The sequence below is a fragment of the Serinus canaria genome, chromosome 6 (assembly GCF_022539315.1).
Source record: "Serinus canaria isolate serCan28SL12 chromosome 6, serCan2020, whole genome shotgun sequence".
Lineage (NCBI taxonomy): Eukaryota > Metazoa > Chordata > Aves > Passeriformes > Fringillidae > Serinus > Serinus canaria.
Genome location: NC_066320.1, coordinates 30,109,900 through 30,130,718, shown reverse-complemented (window position 1 = coordinate 30,130,718; position 20,819 = coordinate 30,109,900). Strand labels below are relative to the sequence as shown.

The 20,819-nt window shown below is 39.1% G+C and overlaps 1 protein-coding gene across 2 annotated transcripts in view; it reads right to left on the bottom strand.

The window, feature by feature from the left end:
* Positions 1-3,390: 3,390 nt before the first annotated feature.
* The window catches only part of PLPP4 (phospholipid phosphatase 4), a 46,098-nt gene continuing 28,669 nt past the window's right edge, over positions 3,391-20,819 (bottom strand). The window contains exons 6-8 of one of the 2 annotated variants that reach the window (XM_050976535.1): positions 10,731-10,901; positions 6,170-6,358; positions 3,391-4,853 (exon numbers count right to left, since the gene is read on the bottom strand). In XM_050976535.1, coding sequence (XP_050832492.1) covers positions 4,843-4,853; positions 6,170-6,358; positions 10,731-10,901 — 371 coding nt within the window. In that variant the 3' untranslated portion in view covers positions 3,391-4,842. Of the gene's footprint in view, positions 4,854-6,169; positions 6,359-10,730; positions 10,902-20,819 lie in introns of those variants that run through there. The other variant, XM_030241403.2, reaches the window with a different exon arrangement.

Below are 20,819 nucleotides of genomic sequence, written 5' to 3'. Positions count from 1 at the left end.
GAAGGAGCAATTCACCCACTCAAGAACAACTCTGTTACTCTGGGCATTTCTTGACACCAGAAGGTTGGAAGCCTCAAAAGAGCAAGGGTGGAAATCATCCTCCCACAGGCTGGCAAAAGTCTTTATGCACTGAGATGTAACAAGAGATTATGTTTCTTCCATTAGCATATTATTAAAATTATGAGGTTTTGTTAACACAAGAAATTAAAAATACTTCCTAACCTTTATGAAATGGAATTCCTGTTTCCCAAACAAGGCTCAGAAACATGATCTCTCTCCCTTTACCTGTGCAATGATTTGTTTGAGGAAGTCTTTTCCACACTCAGTGACAGAGGATGTTTAAGCTGCTTTATCTTTGTTGTACAATGCTGCAGATAAGAATCCCATCACATTCACTCCCTGGACAAGTTCACACCTCTCAGATTAGAGTGACATGGTGACATTGCTGTAATGTTCTTTTCCCCTTCCTTTTTTACTGTGTTATATTGGTTTCAGCAGGAGCTCACATCTGAAACTTTCATTGTGGCTTCAACCAGTTGGGCTGGGCATGAAGAGAAATGGGTTTTGTACACACAAATGCTCTGTCATGCTGATAAGGGCTGGTGTGCACAGAATACAGACTAGCACAACAGAATTGTGTGTTCAGCCTGGTACAGGAGATATTTTTCAACAGACTGTTGAGTAGCAATAAAGGATTTGTAAATATCACCCTCAATAGAGTGGGGACTCCTTTCTCCTAACAACCCTGACACACACAAAAACAATTAATAAAAATCTCATGAGATCCTTGCCCAGGATTCTTCTCCTGGGAAGCTGAGAAGCCTCAGAGAAAAAGGAAAACAATATTATCCCCTTTGCTTCTCTTGTGCTGTGCTGCTTTGGAATGTGTTATAGATTGTTTATCCAACAGGTGGTTGTTTCCTTGGTTTCATGTGAATTGTTTTAACCTAATTACCAATCCCAGTCCAGCTGTGTCAGGACTCTGGAGAAGGTCACCAGTTTTGAATTATTATCTTGTTAAGCCTTCTGTAAGTATCCTTTCTCTATTCTTTAGTATATTATATATTTTTCATATAGCATTCCATAATATAATATAATATAATAAATATAATATAATATAATAAATATAATATAATATAATATAATATAATATAATATAATATAATATAATATAATATAATAATAAATTACCCTTCTAAGGACATGGAGTCAGATTCATCATTTCTTCCCCACGACAGGAGACCCTGAAAATGCCACAACTAAGAGCTGTAAAATCCTTAAAATTTTTTAAATGCCCTTTGGCTTGAAAAGTGAGAAATTCTGTGTTTTGGACAGTGGCAACCTGAGCTCTCTGGCTGGAGCTTGTCTGGATTTAGTTGGGCAATTCTGCAATGACATCTGGTCCTTTTTGGAGCTAGGCTCTGTCTTGTGGGTGAATGTTGCTCATATATAAGTGTATTAACTAGACTTGGAAATCTAATTAAGATGAAAAGGAAGGAAGACAGACACCATCCAGAAGAGGTGCACATCTCACCCTCAACTGTCTTCCCCTTCTCCCCACCAGGAGAGAAGCTGCTCTGCAGGTGGAAAGAACCAGGGCCCCAAAGGAGCTCAGAGAGCACACTGCTGTGGGTTGGAATTAAAAAGCACAATTACACCTGTGAAGAGGCCAAATAAAAGCAAGGCATAGATAATCACTGTTATAAAAACCAGAGTGTCCTTGTGCCCAGCCCCACCTACCCCTAGGAATAAACTTGTTTCAGACCACATTAAAATCTAGTAGAATAATGCAGGGCTGCTGCAAACCTGCCAGTGAAATTAAGAGCTTTTTTGGCAAACTAACAAAGAGATTCAGTCCAAAGGTTCAAGGTTTCTGGAGCTGCTTCAGTTGTGTTTCATGCTTGACTTTCTGCAGTCCTCCTGAACTGGCTGAATGCATCACTCTGCTGTTTTCACCCAGGCAAAGCACTGAGAGAAGATTTTCTATTTCACGCCCCATTCATACCTTGCTACTCAGATTATGTAATGTGGGTTATCCCAAATGCCTCTTGCTTCTCCCTTTGGAAAGTTATTTTTCAGAAAATAATAATGAGCAGATCTTCACTTCTGTAAATTCAGCATACATCTGTTGCAGCTCAGATGTTTTCATTATAGTTATCTGGGACCAGTTTGAATGCCTTTTTTTTTTTTTTTTTGTTATTTCTGCAAGTTTCAGCAAAAATCCTCTAGCATCTGCAAAAAGAATCTCAATTAATTCAGTACATTTGGAGTTACCTACCCAGTCTTGTCATTTTAATTTTATAAATGTTGAGCAAATTTTAATTTATTGGCAAAATGATAATGTTTTTTCTCTGTTCAGACCAAGTTCCTGAGCAGGGAGTAATTTGCACACCTGTAGAACAGGAGTTCTCTGTATAATAAACTGAATTAAACTGGGTGCATCCCAGTGGAAACTTCTAATTCAATTTCAGCCTCTTAGGACAGCAATGGAGGCATTCTGCCTATCAGATGAGTATGGAGTGTACTCTGGTACAGCTGAGATTATTTATCTTGTAAAGATGGGTAAGAGTAATAAGAAATTTGCTTTCAGATAATGCCTGTCCAACAACGTGGTCCTGCTTAGCAATTTTAAGACAAAAAACCCATGTGAAGGTTTATTCCACCTACAGGATGTGATCTGCTCAGTGATCCAGAGCAGTTCTCCCAAAGTCATTAGAATTTTAGAACCACAAATCAAAAATATGGCTTTTTCATAGCTTTGGGGGATTTTTTAACCCCCAATCCACAGCCAAGTATTTTTTGCCATGGAGAGAAAGAAGGAAAATGAGGTTCTCTTTTGACATTGAATAGAGATAATTTGTTCTATGCACAGGGGAAAAAAAAAGATAGAGGGCAAAATTAGAAAAAGCAACAAAACCTGAATGAATCAGCACAAATGCTCTATTCCTAACCCAGTGCCTGAGATTTCAGCCACTGTGGGGGCATTTTGCTGGTTGCCAGTCTCATGGTTTCAGGATATCCCTGCTGTGTTTGATATTGTCCTCCTGTTCCAGCCTAACCACGTTTGTTATTAAATATGGCACTTGCAGGGTTATTTGGGATATGGAATGGGACCAGGGGAAGGAACCTGTTGGGTTTAGCTGGGTAACAATTGCAGAATTTCAGCCTTGCAGTCTTACACTGTAGCTTTGCCTGGAGGAAAGCTGAAGAGCATTATTTTGGTTGAAGGAGGGAGGCTGTTCCATTTTAACAGCATCAGTAATGACTCTTTATCAAACACTGTTTCTTCAGGGCTTTTTTTTTTTGTGTGTGTGATGCTCTGCATGTTTTATTAATGAGAATAACTTGATAAATTATATTCTTCTCAAAAAAAAAGATAACACACAGGTGTACAAACCCACGTTCATGTGTTGTTTTATTGGTGCATTACAACATTACATTTCCTTCACATTGAGAAAGCATGAGATTAAAATACATTGATCCACAAAAATGCCTTCCCTATGCTGACTTTGCACTGGTGATTGTGGCCCCTACAGATCCCTCCACAAGTTTCCTTCCATTAAGTCTTTCATAATTTTAATTACATTTTAATCAAACCTTTTACATTGTCTACTTTATGACTCTCTATTGAATTACTCCCATTAAAATGTGTTATTCTTTACTGCTTTTCTGAGGTCACCAATTCCTCCTGCAATCTCAGTTTTTGTGCTGTATTACAATCATGTTCCAATCCTTTATCAGCCACTACTCACTTGGGGGCTGGAAGAGCTTTTCCTCCTCCCAAAGACAGCCTGTCTGTACCAAAAGCCATAAAAATACTGAGAATGTGTACAGCACAGTTAGAATGCCCCACTCCATTTTGAGAATAAGCCAAATCTATATAAAAACATGCAAAATGCTCTATGCATCAGTATTAAACTCCTAATTTTGATTGAAGATTTATTCTTTTTTTCACATTTGCATATAACCTGGAAGACTAGGGTTCCTGCTGAAAGAAAGAGCTAATGGCTAAGCTTTACCCTGGGCTCAGGGGCTCTCAGTAATCCTCCCACTTGAAGTAATAGAAAACTATATTTGTTACAGTATTCTGTAGGATGGTTAAAAAATTTTGTAGGAAGATTAGACCTCCATTGAACTCTGTGGATTTCTAGAATAAGATCTCAACCACACCAGAGGAATGTTCTCTCAAATCCAGTGCAAATGCCAAGTAATTTTGCTTTGCTGATGCTGGTTTTGTGAATTACTGTATATTCACCAGGAAAACCACAGCTAAGTTCAACTGCCTCTGCTGTAGAGCTCAGAATTCTGTAAGTGAAACATCCTCCCTCAGGCTCAGTTAAACTGTACCAGCTTTGCTTTTTTCTGATTTCTATAGAACCTCCTGGGTTCACTCCTGCTACCTTCTGTTCCTCAATGTCACTTCTTATTTATAGCCATTTCCAAATATCATATAAATTTATACACAGCAACAATGCATCCTCTTGTACACAGTTATTAGGTTTATTTTTAAGGGGACCCTAATTTACTTGCTTTTTATAAAAATTCAAGTGTTGCCAATCAGGAAGCAGCTCTTCTCAAAAAAAAAAAAATAAATTAAATCTACAAAGCTTTGCTTTGAAGAAAGTAAATGACAAGCCTTACATAAAGACATTGAGCTGTTTGAATCACGAAATGTCTACGAGGCTGATGCATATTCCAACAGGAACACAGAAATTATAATCACGGCAGCAGTCTCCTCCAGTCTGAAGCACCGTAATTGTGGTCGTTGATCAACATTATCTTGATTGCTCCAAGGAATGTTCAACTGCCAGGGTGTGGTCTGGAATATTTTGCCTGCATTTTTCACAGGAAACCTAAGGAGAAAAAACCTGGAATCTGACATCCTGCCATCCAAAGGTACATCATCTCACAGGAATGTGATGTAGACTGCATAGTGCATTCCTAACAGACAGCATCCTACTGATCATAAATTAACTCCGGTCACACACTTGTCACCCTTCTCCATACCAACAGTGGTTTGCTTCAGGTCAGTTCCAATTCAGGTACCAACCCTGGCAAGCACCATGCCCAAGAGCACGGTGAGCAGAAAATGTGGGATGGGATTGGTGGAAACTGTCTCCAGCCTTCCTCTGGACATGTGACAGTGCTGGAAACCAACTCAGGCATTCATGGTTGTGCGCCCAAAGTCACGAATGAGAACCTTTGCATTTCCTCACCAATGCTGCAGTGAGTCACTACACAAGAATGAACATGGCACACTGAGATCCACAGAAAACTTTGTGTTTCTTTATCCTCCCAGTCTTAGGGGGTTTTAAACACCTGTTTGAAAGACTTCAGCTTGTTAAATGCAACGGGTGTTCTTTGCTTTCCAATTTGTTTTGATGGTAAACACTGCAAGAGTTCTCAAAAATTGCTGATGGTGCAATACCAAGTATCTAATCCATCCTGTATGTTGTTCTTAGTTGGCAATTTTAACAGCATGGAGCTTCTTGAACATGACAATCATCCTGTGGAACTACTAATGCCCAAGGTTTGCCTCTCACAAGCACTTCACCAGCCACACCTTTCAACTTCTCTGTCATTAGTAGCTCAGAACGACCTTGGCAAAACTTGACAATTAATAAAGTTCCATCAGCATGTGGAGATTTTTGTTAATGTCAGAAGGCAGCAAGATAAACATAAGGATGATGCCATAAATTATCAAATTACAGATGTTGAACACCTGATGAGAAGTGCTCTGTGCACTCGCCACCCACCGAAATCAATGAGTGCTGAAGATGACCAGAACTTTGTAGAAGATACTCAGTACTTCAGAAAATCTGTTTCCAGATCTTGTATGTGCTCAACCACAGCTCAAAATTACTCTTTTAACTATTCTCCACAAAAGATTATTTTTAATAATGTTCTTTCCCCTTCCCTTGAGTAGTTCTACCTGCTTGCAGTAGACTGAAAACAGATAATCCAGCAAATCAGTATGAACTGAAAATTTAGCCTTAAAAGTATGATGGTACCATGGTGTTCAAAATAAAACATTTAAATTCCCTTTATAAAAAGGAAAGAAGCAAAAGAAAAAAAAAGTACATTAAGAACCACTGTTAAGAGACCAGTTTGGAGGAAATGTGAGAAGGCTAAAAGTTCATTCTGCACATTTCTCAAAGTCATACGGGACCTTCAGTTATTCCCTCCAGAGGCAGCCCAGTAGCATTGTCTGCTGTGGGTCTCTCTTCTTTCTTCACTGAGTTCTGATCCAGCAGGCTGACATAAGATTTGTGACAGGCTGTATTGCCCAAAGGGGGGTAGTGCTGTCTGTAGCAAATATAAGCAAAAATGAGGCCAATCACCCCTCCAACGAAAGCATCTGCAGGAAAAAAACAACAAAACCAGAAGCAAGTTACAAGGAGAAGGGCAGCCAGGAGTGAAAACTGCAAATAAAAGACAATTGGTTGATGTAAAAGTGTTTAACAGAAAATGTGGATTTTGAATTTTCCTGAAGAATTTGGAACCAAATACCACAATCACACCAGAGACATAAAATCCATCCTTGGGGACTTGTGCAGTATTTTGAACACCCAGACTGTAGATGGTTGGCTCATTTTTGGGAGATGAACACTGAGAATGGAATGGCCTCCATGGGGTATCAAACACTCCTGATGTTCCAGATCACAGCTGGCCACCTGTGGGTGGGCAACCCAAGGATCTTCCCCCTTTTAAAACAGCAGGCTGCCAAGAACAATCCCAAGCTGGATGAATTCTTACCCAAAGCATCTGAAAGGTCAAAGACTAAGCATGCCTGTTAACTGATTTAACACCTCTTGAATATCTTTCTTTGATGTTTTTTATTATCCCATACTCCTATCAGGAAATAAAAAAAGGTAAGTAAGGCTATGGATGAGATATTTGCAGCTCTCACAATTTAAAATTTTCTATAGAGAATTCCTTCTGTTTCTGGTCATTAAAATAACCAGAAAATACTCACCTCACTTAAATACTCACCTCATCTTGTGTTTCATTTACAAACAAGAGAAAAATTTCACTGGATAAACACACTCTGTGAAAGCCTCAGATTTAACATGATGAATAATGAAGTGAGGCAAAAAGCACTGGTTAAAATGACCTGACAATACATTTTATTTTAACAAGACTGATTCAGCACCACATCATCTCTGTGTACCTGTGTTTCCATTCTTTTAATTTCAAAAAACCCAGAGTCTAATGAAAATGGTGAATCATTGAGTTTACTGGCAAAGAAGGGTAAATCAATACAAATTATTTTTGTCTAAAGTCCTTAAATACAGATTAAATACTCTGTTTTGGCATTGTGATTTTTATTAGAACAAAGACAACGAGATTCAATTTTCAGTGCATAACAGATGGTTTGTACTCATCAGAGAAGTGAGATGTCTTTTATCAGGAATGGCTGGGGCAAGAAAACCTGAAAAATTTAATAGTGAGGAGGATGAATTTAAGAAATGTGACTGTAAGTCATATTTGAGGAACAGGACTACATGGAATGACCCAGGAGATTCTTTCTAATCTTATGTTCTCTTCCTCCACACAAAAGGACATAATTAATCTATCACAAATTAACATAACAGGGGCTCAAACAGGAATTTACAAGGTGATTGTGTGCAGGCAGTAAGTTATGCTACCCACACTGGAAGGGGAATGATTTCATCAGCCTGACTCTACCAAACTATAATGGTATTAAAGTACTGAGGGCAAGAATTCTCACTGTGCAGCATCAATCAACTTGTAAAAAACTTAGTTATTGTGACAAGATTAATTTTCTATAAACCTGTGTTGGGTGCAGTTCTCAGATTATCCTCCTTTGACTCAACAGTGTTCCAGCTGCTTTTTTATTTTGCTTAACAGGTCAAGCCTATGATTACTATTTTTAATCATGGAGAAACACCAGATTTTTGCCAGTGTTCTTGAAGTTTCCTGGATTTTAAGGCTAATTGAAAACTTTCCCAGATTATTTCTTTCAAAACCTTTACACATATTTTGCAACTCTGGACCTCAGCTTGGGCACCACAGTAACACAAATTTACTACATGATTTATGCCAAAGGTTTGTCTCACTGACCTTTCTTGACTGGGGTTGAAAAGCAGGCAGCTTTTTTAACTCCTGTTTTTGAAAAAAAACCAATTCTGTCTTTTGTTTGATTTCATGGCAGAAATAACTTTTCTCTTTTTATTTTTTTCCTATTTTTCCCTTTGTCCATAAAGGAAAATGAATATTCTTTCATTCTCAGTATTTAACTTTGCCTTTTTCCATACAAAACTCTCCCTTATTCCATGAGTAAATTAACATTTTCAGAATTAGAAGTCTATACAAGGAATACAATATATATAACATATAATATATAATATATAATATATAATATATAATATATAATATATAATATATAATATATAATATGTATATTATATAATATATTATATAATAGATAATAGGTTATATATTATACATATTATATATTATATATTACAGGCTATTCCTGGGTAAAAAAAATAACTTGCACCTGCATAACTGTTTTTACACAGTTAGATAGAAAAATGAAAGCTATCTTTCACAACCAACTTCCCTGCATGTAGACACAGAGAGTTTGAGTGACCAGTCAATGCAAAATAACACCCTGTTACTAACCAATAAAGGTCACTGGCAATTGGAGTCCCACAGGAAGTCTGTAAATCTGTATAAAAATGAATTATGTGAATAAAGAATGGCCCTTTTTCCAGCATGAAGAAAATGGAGTCCCATGTAATTTATTCCCATAAGTTTGCAGCTCCATTTCCTTAAAATTCAAAGGCAGCACAGGAGCAGCTCTGATGAGCTGAGTCCCAAGCCCTGGGTGCAGTGTTCCTCCACCATCTGAGCCCATCAATAATCCTGGCAAGGCACAGCTCACACTGCAAACACCAGTTCCAAACCGGCACCCTCCCCATTTCCTCTCACTCCCCCTTTTCTCTTTAACAGGGAGCTCAAGCCAAGTGTTTTTGTGCCTCCTGCCAGCCTGGCGAGGCAGCAGCTCGTGCTCAGCAGGTTTGTGCTGGGGGCTCTCTCCAGCCCCAGTGTCACTGAGAAAAGCAGAAATGGGTCCTGGAACAAGACAAGGCTCTGCTGGAAAGCAGGAGGCTCCTCAGAGAACAGGTCAGGGCTAATGGCTGGTGATTAGGCAGCTGCAGGAGCACACCAGGGTGAGGGAGAGCATGGCTGAGATTGGTTCTGCTGCTGGGTGAGATGAGAAGGTGCTCAGAGAGAGCAATGCAGCAATTAATTGAAATTATGTGAGGAACCAACAGAATGCTGTGTCTTTGTGCTGTGGCAGACACCTGATGTTCACTGTCATATTTTCTGAAAAATCCTTTTGTCAGGATTTCTTCTCCTGGGAAGATGAGCAGCCTCAGCTTCCCCCTGTTTTGCTGCTCTGGAATGTGGCCTGGAGACTGTTTATCCAAACATGTGAATTGTTTTTACTTAATGACAAATCACCACAGCTGTGTCAGACTCTGAGGAGTCACCAGCTTTCATTTTCATTCTTGTAAAGCCTTCTGTCTGTATCCTTCTCTTTTTTTAGTACAGCATTCTTTAATACCATATAATATCATAAAATAATAAATCAGCCTTCTGAGAACATGGGGTCAGATTCTCATCTCTCACCTCGTCCTGGGGACCCTCGAAAACACCACAGCCTGAAGCTCTGGAGGTCAGTGCTAGCTAATCCAACCTTGCTAGGAAACCCCAGCACCTATCCAGGAGCAAGGAAAATCTATAGCACAGCATGGTGCTTTAACTCACACCATATACTGAAAGAGGAAAAAATCAAAGAAATATGTCACCCTGTTCTTCTAAAGTTCTTCTAAACCTTCTGATGTTTACATTTTTGTAAGAGAGCATCTCACGCTCTCTTTATATAAATAATAATTGCTTTACATTTCTTTCTAGAAGAGAATTGATAAACTGTTAGTTTGACCAGTGTAGCAGACGCAGGGCCTGCTACAGCTCCGTGGAGGGATGTTTAGAGACAGGTATTTGCTGAGTCATAGGAATTGTACCAGGAGTCCTCACTCTGCTCCTCCAGGCCTGCTTATCTCTCTGTGACCCCATAGGCTAGTTTCCCTAACCTTTACAATTGATCAGTTTTCAATCCTCCCTAACCCTATAAAAAAGGCCGTCTGGGCCCATTTTCTCCAGAAGAGCAGCTTCAAGACCCTTTGCGAGACCCTCAGAATAAACCATGGTGGAACACTCTTGGCGGCCTTCTCCTCTCTCATTCCGTCTGCCTTCCAGGAGCCACGGCCAGCCACAGCCCCTACGAGCAAGCTGAGAGCTGAAACCACAAAAGAGCTGATTTCACTGAGAGCTGACAATCACTGAGCTTGCTCGGGGCCAGGCTGGCCTAGGCCTAGGGCAGCCCAGCCCGCAGAGGGCTGAGGTGTTCGGCCTTGGGCCGCTTGCCTGGGGCCCTTACCCTGCAGGGAACCAGCTATCCGGCTGAGAAGCCAGTCTCTGTGGCCCCATTCATTTTACAGACCAGCATAGTTTAAAAAGTATCAATCTCCTCCTCCAATCCATAGTCACTTATAAACACCAGAGTTCAGAAATAACCTACCCCTTTTTCACCTTAAACACCTCGGAGTGTCATCGGTTTGGTGCCGTGTCACCACAGAAACACCCGGCTAACTCAGGAAATAAAGAGTAGGGCCCGAGGGCTGTGCATGGCTGACCTTGCCAGTGGTGTTTGTAGTCACACATGCGGGACAGGGCGATCATCATGGCACAGTAGAGGGGCAGGATGGCTGCACAGAGCCTCCAGCTCTTCCCGCGGCCGCTCTCCGTGAAGCAGTGCAGCTTCCCAGCCAGGTAGAAGGTGGTGAAGCCAAGCCCTGAAAATGCAACTGATACAGCAAAGCACATCACTGCAGTGAACTGTAATTAGGGGTTGGTTGGTAATTGGCTGACTAATCAGTCAACCAATTTTTCTTTCTTTTTTTAATTTTTAGTAAAGCAATCATGAGCTTGCAAACTTTAAATAAATCACATTTTTGGGGAAGGGAATGAGAAAAGGCATTCTCCAACAAGATCCATGACATTCATGTGTTCTCCACAGCAGTGGTGTTACCTGTGGAGCAATGCAAGCAACCAGGAAAGGGAATATTCAGAAGCAATTTGATTTTTTTTCTAATATATACACTCAGTTTTCACATAATCTGACATGTCTGCAAACACTGTATTGCTTCTAGACATTCATCCCATAGAAATTTAAATTTTTTCTTCCTTCAGCAATTTACCTTTTTCCTCTGGGGAGACATCAGACACTAAATTAAACATTTAAGCAAATTTTTAACTTGAGTCACAAGAGCTTTTTCATGCTTCAACCTTCAGCACATCTTTCCTGATTTTAGATCTATTCTAAAACGTTGGGGTTCAAAGCAGAAAAGGGTTCAGACAGTTTGCTCTGTAATTGAATTACATTTAAATGAGATTTTTAGGTTCCTTTACCCAGCTTCTGTGGAACATGCACAAGTGGCAGTGACAAGAGAGCTCAGGCACCAAGTTTCTGCTCTGAACTTCTTTCCTGCTGCAGCTCTTACACCTTCCAGAGAGACAGTGGACAAGGAAAGGACTTGTTTGCACCATTTCATCTTCCAGATGAGTCAATGGAGTGATCAAAGTGAAATCTGTCTGGGATATGCAATATCAAATGCAATCCTGAAGCAAAAACTTTCCCACTCCATAAATATGTTTGTCTTCATATTTCTATTTTTCACCTTGGGTTATTATTTTTTAGGTGAGCTGAAATCTGAAGTCAGCATTCCCAGGCAGAAGAATCAATTGCTTTGTGGTTTCATTTTCAGGCAGTCTGCAATGCCCAGCAATTTAGAGGGCTTCAAGGAATATTGCCCAAACCATAAAGAAAGTTTTCAGTTCACACAGACTGATATTCAGGATTACTACCATTTACCAGGTAATTTTACCAGCAATTGTCAGTGGTGCACAGCAGCAGCAGATGTAGCTAAAAGGACTTTAGAGAGAATCTGGTGATATTTTAAAAAGACTACTATCTCCCCCAAATTTGTGGGGTTCTTTTCAGGGTCTGTCTTCCAGAAGGAAGTGCTCATGGAAGAACATGGAGGTTCAGCAGGATTTATATTGGCAATAAACACAAAGGCTGATCTTGCCTTAAGTGGTGGATGTGTTCCTCTAACTAAAAGGCAGAAAGAAGAGAGTCACAAACACTCCTCTAGGGAAACCCTCACCTAATATAAGAGGGAAAAGAAATACATCCAATAGACTCTCTCTATATATATCTATATGTCTTTATAGATATTTAGATATATCTAATATACTATATCTATACCTCATATACTATATCTCATATACTCTAATAATATATTAATATATAAAACCAATATTGTGGCTGTAGAACTACCATTGTGCAGAGAAGCCTTACACTGCAGAATGTCAGATTGACTTCCCTTACCCTGGGGTGTGCAAATCCAGAAAGATCTGCTTGACCCAACAGCCCCAGTGCATGCAGAGTCAGCAGCACAAAGCATGGAATTAGCAGCAGAATGCTCTGGGATGTGGGGTATCCATTATAAAAGGAACTGCAGAATTCAACACAGCTCAATTGCTGTGCACCCCACGGGGCAGCTTTGCTGATGGCTCTGTTCTGAAGATGTCAGTCAAGAACATTAAGAAAATCAAATTCACTCTTCAAGAATCCTGGGCCTTGAGGTGATATTTACACTGAAGAATTGGTCCATCAGTAGAATATATTTGAGAACTTTTTCCTGCACTAGCTGGAGTCCATACATCACTGCAGCATGAAGGAAATGCAAATACACACATGCCCTGAAGGGTCACACCCTGCCTACTGTCCTAGCAAAAGTTATTAGGAAGACAGACCCCAAAGATTCAGCAGAGCAATACAAAATCACTTCTAAGCTGCCTTCTTCCAGAAAATAAATCCAACTCTTTTTATACAAAGAAAGGAAAAGCAATATAAAATACCAACCAGCCCTTTTTGGAGACATTCTGTTCATTGTAAATGAACAGAAGAATATCAGTCTGATTTAGTTTAAAACAATGCTAGCACAAGAAACATGCTGGTACAAATTCCAGACACAAAAAATTCCATTGATTTTAAATGTTGTAAGAGGAGAAAGGAATGAGGAAATGAGATATTTTTACCAATTGGTGTAGCTAACTCAAATCAAAATCCTGATGCCACAAGCTGCTGAACTCAGGAAAAACTCTCATGAGACAAGCCACAGGTTCTGTCTTGGCTTGTTAAAATGCCTTAAAATGCATTATCATTACTTGAATAAATAAAAATACAATAGACCTGATTGTTCAGTTTGTTTTTATGATGTTCCTTAAAAACAAATGAGTTCAGAAGGAATAAGGAGGATGGCAGCACCTGGAGATACCACAGATCCCATCCTGACAGGGATGATTCCCCCCTGATTCCCCCCAGACAGGGAATTTAGGTGAGCTGAAAAACCTGTCTGCACAGACCAAGCCAATTACCAAGCTGAAATGCATAAGGTGAGAAACTGTAAACAAGAATCTGATCTAAAGCACCCCAAATAAATTATTCATTTAAAAATGTAATTGCTTTTGTGAGCGTTTCTCTGAAATTTAAACTACCCCAGGAGGATCTTCAGCCTCTCAAGTTTCTATGGATGCTTTGCTAAGCACACAATAAATGACTTTTTTTACATTAAGCAGTTTTTGAACTGAAGAAAACCCTCCTAACTTACTTAAGTGACATCAAATTACAAAACAACCATCAGAATGGCCTCCATAAGGATCAGATAAAGGGATCCATCCCTTTATTTCTGCAGGGGTTGCTGTGCATTTCCCAGGTGCAAACACAGACTATTCATCTCTGGAATTGCTTAGCAGCCTACTGAGGAATTCCAGCAGCCAGGGCTACTGCTGAATGTTTTCAGTTTCACACTGTTCAAAGGCTGAAATATTTATCTTTCTTGAAGGAAAAAGTATGATACCAAATGAGTGCATAAATTTTAATGCTGAAATCCAATTCAAAGAGCATTTTATAGAAGTACAATTCCCAAAGAATGTCATGAGCTTATTCTCACAAAATATTTTTAAATTCTTTTTTTCCAAGTGGGACAGTCAATCACTTTCCCTTTGGCTTAGCTTTATTAATTTCTTTTCATAGAGAAAGACAGTTCAGCAGAAGCAACATGAAAAGCACATCACCAACTACAAATGTATGCAGGGACTTGGGAAACAAAAAAGAGATGCTGGAGACAGAGACATGTTAGAACAAAAATAGACTTCTATTATCTGAAAAGCAAGAGCATCAGTCATTAGATTGTTTTTGCACCACTGTCACTGTGAATTCTTAGGAACTTTTTGGGGGGTTTTTTTGGTGACATGTTTTTTTATGTACCTTTCCAGATACCTCATCTCACCTGAAATTCCTAAGGTGGCCTCGGGATGCATCTCATTGCCACCAGAAAATGAGAACTAAGCTTGGATTTGTTCAGTTCATGACACCTTTTACTAAAGTCCTAAAAGCAACCTGTTCCACAGCCTACTTTTCCATTTCTGTGGGTAGAAACCTTGAAAAAATCCTCCTTCTCTGAGAACACAGGAAAGAGAAGATTAAACCAGCTCAGACCCTGGAATTACTTTTAATAATTTCTCTTTTTAAGCACAGCCTTGGCACAGGCTTTAGATCATTCCCTCTTCAGCTCTAATACAAATTATGGCCTTGGGGACATTTATGAGAAATTTAACAGCAAATAATCCCTACCAAGAGCATTTTTTATTTTCCAGGTCAACACTGGGAGATATCAAATTCCAACCAATGGATCAGTGTAACTTCTTGCTTTCCTGCTTTTCTGTAATTCCACCATCAGTAGCATCCTGGATAAAGATCACATCCTGCTCAACCCCTTGTCATGCCAAGTATTTGTATCACTCATTCAGGAATGATAGTAATTATTATTATTATTAGTAGTAGTAGTAGTAGTAGTAGTAGTAAAATAATAATAATAATAATAATAATAATAATAATAATAATAATAATAATAATAATAATAATAATAATAATAATAATAATAATCTGGAGGAAAGTGGCCCAAGCATACAGACTAGTATGTAAACTAAAGTTAGAAGAAAGGCTGAAGACTTTCTCCATGGATAGAAATTTTTGATAGTGGAGGATCAGAAGGCTTCTGTCAAACACATGGTCAGCAGGATCAAGGAGTTTACTGGAATATACCTGGTTTAGTGCTGCAAATAATCCCCCTAAATACTTCAAAAAGGAACTGTGGAAAGCCCAGAACTGTGCCCAGGCTGAGCAGGAAGTTTTATACAGAAAATCACAGCTTCCCTTCTCATGGTGGGGCACACAGCAGGAACAGGGAAATGTAATTTATTCCTGAGCACTGCCAAGTGCAGAGCAATGCAGATCTATCCCCCATCTGCAAGAGGAACTTTTAATTTGGGTTTTAGGGAGGGAAGTGGAGTTTGGACAGGGGGAAGGCAAATGACTTTGAGCCTTTTTCAGCCCCACTTTCAAAGTGGACCAGGACACCAAGGAGAAGTGGCTGCAGGGTTGTGCTGTCACTGAATCCACTGGGCTCCAAACTTGCCAAAAACTCCCTTGAGAGAGACTTAAATAACTCTCTTGGGAAAATCAGGGACTGGAAAATTGGGCATCTTCATTCCCAGTTCAGTCTAGAATGAACTCTGCTCGCTGTAGAGAGCAAAACTAGAGTTGCTCTCTGTTATGGAGTACCCAGATTTGGGATTAATACCTTTAAACATTCAAAGAAAAGGGAGAAAATATAATTTTTTTAAGTGCTAAAGAACTGATTTGTTCAGTATGGAGAAGAGAAGGCTCAAGGGCAACCTGGTCTGGTGGGAGCTGTCCCTGCCCATGGCAGGGGGTGGAACTGGATGATCTTTAAGGTCCCTTCCAACCCAAACCCCACAGTGCCCCTACATCCTTTGTGTAAAAAAATTACAGAATAAATAAATAAAAATGTCAATAATAAATAATAAATGAAATACTATTAATAATATCATATATACTAATAAATAAATAATAATAAATAAATAAAAATTAATATAAAAATAATAATTAATAAATAATTTCTGTTGGCCAGGTAGAATAAATTCCAGTGAGAAACCACTGCTCTACACCTCCAGGATTCCTGTATTAAAAAAAATCACCTTTTTTTTTAATTCAGAAAAAAAGGAATACCTTTTTGAGGCAAACACATAATCTGAACCTCAAACAGTCTCAAAAGAGTTGATTTATAATTAATGTTGGAAAACTGAACAGGAAGGAGTTCATTTCCCAAGCCCCTCATGAATTCCAGCATCCCTTGTTGTTGAGTATTCACAGGTAATTATGTCAGAGGTAAAAACATTAAACAGAACCATTCCTGAGTGTACCCAGAGTTTGAATTAAGAAGCCAATAAACCCCACAGGACATTTTTTTGGTTTTTTGCTTGCATATCTGAGAAATCCTTTTAATATTTCCCTGGATTCTTTTATAAAAGGATGAAATATTTCAGTGAGACAGTGCCATACAGCTGTTAATTAAGAGATTTATCCTGAAAATAGGGGAGTAGCAGCAATTACTGCCAAAAACCTGTGGCTTGTAGCTCATTTGTTACTTAAAATGTTCATTTTCAACTGAAGGAAATATGATTATCCTCCATGAAATTACTAGCTAAAGATAATTAACAGTTCAAATTTAGATACCCAACTATAATTACAAGTACTGAGGTAATATTTTATAAAAATTATCACAGGACAGCAAACATTTCTGTTGAAATTCAATAATTTCTCCACTCTGAAGCACATAAATCACTTTAATTTTTCAAACAAGTGGATGTCTTTTAACATGCAAAACTATTTTCCTTCTTACAACTGACTAATTTTGAATTATTTAGTGGAAAAGGGGAGGAGGAGGCAACTGTCCTTTCATTCTAATGACATCAGATTTCCCAGTCACCTTTTTTTTCTTTGCAGTGGCACAGCAAGAAACACCAAAAATGTTGTGTTCATTTAATGAGTGCTTCATCAGGCAAGCCTAGGGCATGAATGATATAACCAGCTTTAATATCTCTGCTGATTTACAGTGACAAACACTGAGTGGGGCAGTCAGTTGGGAGGAGATAGAGACAAGAAAACATTCACCAGCAGCAAAGTGCTGGGATGTTCTGAGAGCTGCTGTGGAGCCTTCACCTGGCTGAGAAGAGAATCCACACTCAGGCTGCTGTCACAGAATTTATAACTGGCTCAGAGGAGCAAAAAACCAAGAGATTTTTTTTTTTCTCTTTTTCTCCCAAAACTGAGGAGGGGGACTGGATGGAAACCTAGTTTAGGAGTAATCCTGGGAATGCTTTCAGCCCAAATCAGCAGAGTGCAGCTGGGGGGAGTGGGACACATCCCAGTAAATGCAGGGCTGGTCTGTGAACCAGATGTCAGGACTGCAGCTGTGAGAGGTAAATCCCATTTCCAAGGATACCACAGAGAAAAGCAGAGAATCAAGGCCAGATCCATGGATATTCACATCCACATTATCCTCCTGCTCCTCACATTTAACTCCTTCCCATCCCCTGCCCTGCTGCAAGAGGCATTCCTGCATGCAGTGATATTTTCCATTGAGGTTCCAGCCTCCTTGCCACAAACAATACCAGAAAGTGGTATCATATCCTATTGTTTGATAAATACATCAAACAATAAATAGCATAAATATCTTTTAAACATTGCCTGTTGACTTTTTTGAGATTTACATCAACTTGTCATTCAGTTTGTTCAGACATGAGCTTCCTGTGTTCATCCACACAAACTTACTTATTTCAAGCAAGTCATGAAGGCAGAGCAAGGAAGAAGGAGAATAGAACAGAGAAGAGTTTGGACCACCAATTATCATCTATTCCTGCTGCCTGACCAGTGCAGGGCTGAAAAAGCTAAAAAAAAAATTATTTTTCAATTAACTAATTTTCAATTAATTTCAATAATTAAAATTATTTTTCGATTAATTTATTTTATTGAATTATTTTAAAATTATTTTTTAATTTTAAAAAATTACCGAAAGCTAAAGCAAATTTTTAAGAGCAGTGTCCAAATACCTCCCAAACAGTGACAGGCTTGGCAAACACTGCCCAGCTCTCTGGGAAGCCTCTTCCAGTGCTGGACCACCCCCATGGACAGAGATTATTCTGACATTGAGTCTGCACCTCCCCTGGCACAGCTTTGAATCATTCCCTCGTGTCCTGTCACTGGATCCCAGGGTGAAGAGATCAGCAAACACAGGCTAATAAAATGAAGAATAAAATAGCTTATCATGTGGTGGAGAACTTCTGGCATGACTAAGCAAGTGATTTAAATCTTTAGATGTCTGTGGAATGACAGTGGAAATGCTCTGATAGCCTAAACATTGGGTCAATCATTCTGATTTCTGTTTTCTGATTAACTCCCTCAGTAAAAACATCCTCAGATTTCTTCTTTCCCCCCACCTCCCCTGAGGGTGATTTTTTTAAAATACTTCCCATGCAATTTTATCCACAAATCCAACTTGCATTGCCTTCCAGCATGGTTAGAAACCCTCAATATAATCATTCTCCAAAAGTGCCCAGTTGCTTATAAAAAATGTAGGAACCAGACTGAGAGATTTCCAAACCCATTGTTTAAATCCAGGCTGAAACAAAGGAAAACTGAAAGTCTCAACAAAAGAAAAACCCTCCAGACAAATCAGTATTTTTCAACAAAGCAGTATTACTTTTAAAAATATTTTGTATAAATAATTGTCATGTAGGCTTTGTTTGAGAAAACACTGATGTCATTATTTGCTCAGTCTTCTGCAGAAGGAAGGGGAAATAAATTACCTGCAATAACTCAGGTTTTCTATGTGGAACTGACAGCATTAGCAAAATCCAAATGAGGCTTTTGCAGGTGCTCTTTTTCTCTTTCTGGCATAAATAGTCTACTTGATTTCCTGCATTTATCTCATAGCTTTTATCTCAAGAGCCTTTCAATATCCCCTTGCTTTCAAGAGACCTAAATTAATGTTTTCAGAAAATGTTATGACTGAGATTTCTGCTGTTTGATAAATCAGTCAGCCACCTCTAAAGGGAGCTGCCTGGCATTTTAACTTTATCATCCAATTTCAAGGGGTTCATTGAGTTCTTTTTCTTTTGCTTCTAGCAGAATTGTAGGTGGGACTCCTGATTTTAATGAAACCATTCTGGATTCAGAGCTGTTTGCATGAGAAGACATGATCTTGTGTGAGTCAGGTCAAAGGGGATTTGAGTGTGCAAGGAGGATTTGGAGACTGATCACAACAAATTCTTTTAGGGTGGAAAAGACCCACCCCAGCTCACAAAGGTGAGTGCTCAGTAGGCAGTTTTAAAGTCCTCATGGACACAGAATATTTGGGTTTCCTTCCAAGTAGCTCTAATACAGGTAGAACACTCTCCTGCATACTCTGATTTATGTGCTGCAATGGCAGTTCCAAGGTATCTCAATATTTGCCAGCTCTGTGGTGAGATTTCTGCCTCAAAGAAGGTCAGAAAGTGATGTGCCAGCCTCCCCTGAGCTCACAGCCTTCCAATCTCCAATCCAACTCTGCTTTCTGACCCATTTCACTCCAGAGCAGAGCTGTCACCAGAGCTCACAGATGGACATTGATCTTTAGATCTCTGGTGTGGCTCAGAGAACTTTGAGCAGAAAAGGTCAGGCAGAAGAACAATGGTCTCTACTTCAGACACAGCTGAAATCCACAGCAGCACAACAAAGCCTTCTGCAGCCTGTGAAAACAACACCTTAACCTCAGCTTACAGAACTTGCCAAAAAAGCTGAAGTTAGGCAAAAAGAAAGGATGAATTAGACTGAAAGGTGATTCAGCTCCTTTCCTGCACAGCTGAAAGCAAACTGAACAGATATAATAACCAAGAAACAGCAATTTAATAACACATAACCAGCAGCAGCTGCTGGGAAAACTGGTTTATTGGAGCTAAGATCAGAGACTTACTTACACTTGCAGCTCACTTTTTTAACTTCAGCTTTTTCCACGTTTCCATTTTGTCTGTAAGGGTAAACTACAGCTCAAAGGGCAAAGAAAATAATTTTCTTCTTCACCTCTAAGGAGCCATTACTTTCTCAAACACATCAAGACACCTTTGTTCATCAAGGAGGTAATTAAAAAACATGACAACACAAGTCACTGCTATTGTCCCCACAGCCTCTGATTGCATTCTTCATCTCAGATCTCTGAATTCTCTGATTCCTTCAGCAATATTCAACAGTAATCTCTACAAACCTCTTTCAGCAATATAATAAAAAGAAGAGAAACAAAAACACCCACACGAGAAATGAAAGCACTTGCACAGCTCTGTGAGATGCTGCCACAAAATCATTTCTTTAAAACTCTGTTTTTTCCTTGCAAAAAGGAATCTCTAGACTCAATAAAGATTTTTATTAAAAAAAGACAATTTAGCCAAAAGACAACTTTTCAAACTAATTTGAGTAACTAAATTGCAGCTACAAAAATAAAAATCACATGAGTGTTTTATTGATTTTGCTGCTGATACAGCAATTTTATACAGGACATGTTAATTTATAATTTATTTTATTCCCATAAATCCATCCAATCCAATGTGAAATTGTAAGTTCAATCATCTCTGCAGCCACTATGTTAAAATGGTTCATTTTTAGCAAGTTTGGCTTCCAATCAGTTGATGGGATCTTTCTCTCAGGGATCAATATCCAGCAGGAATCTCCTGAAGTCCAACACAGGGAAATGCAAATTCCT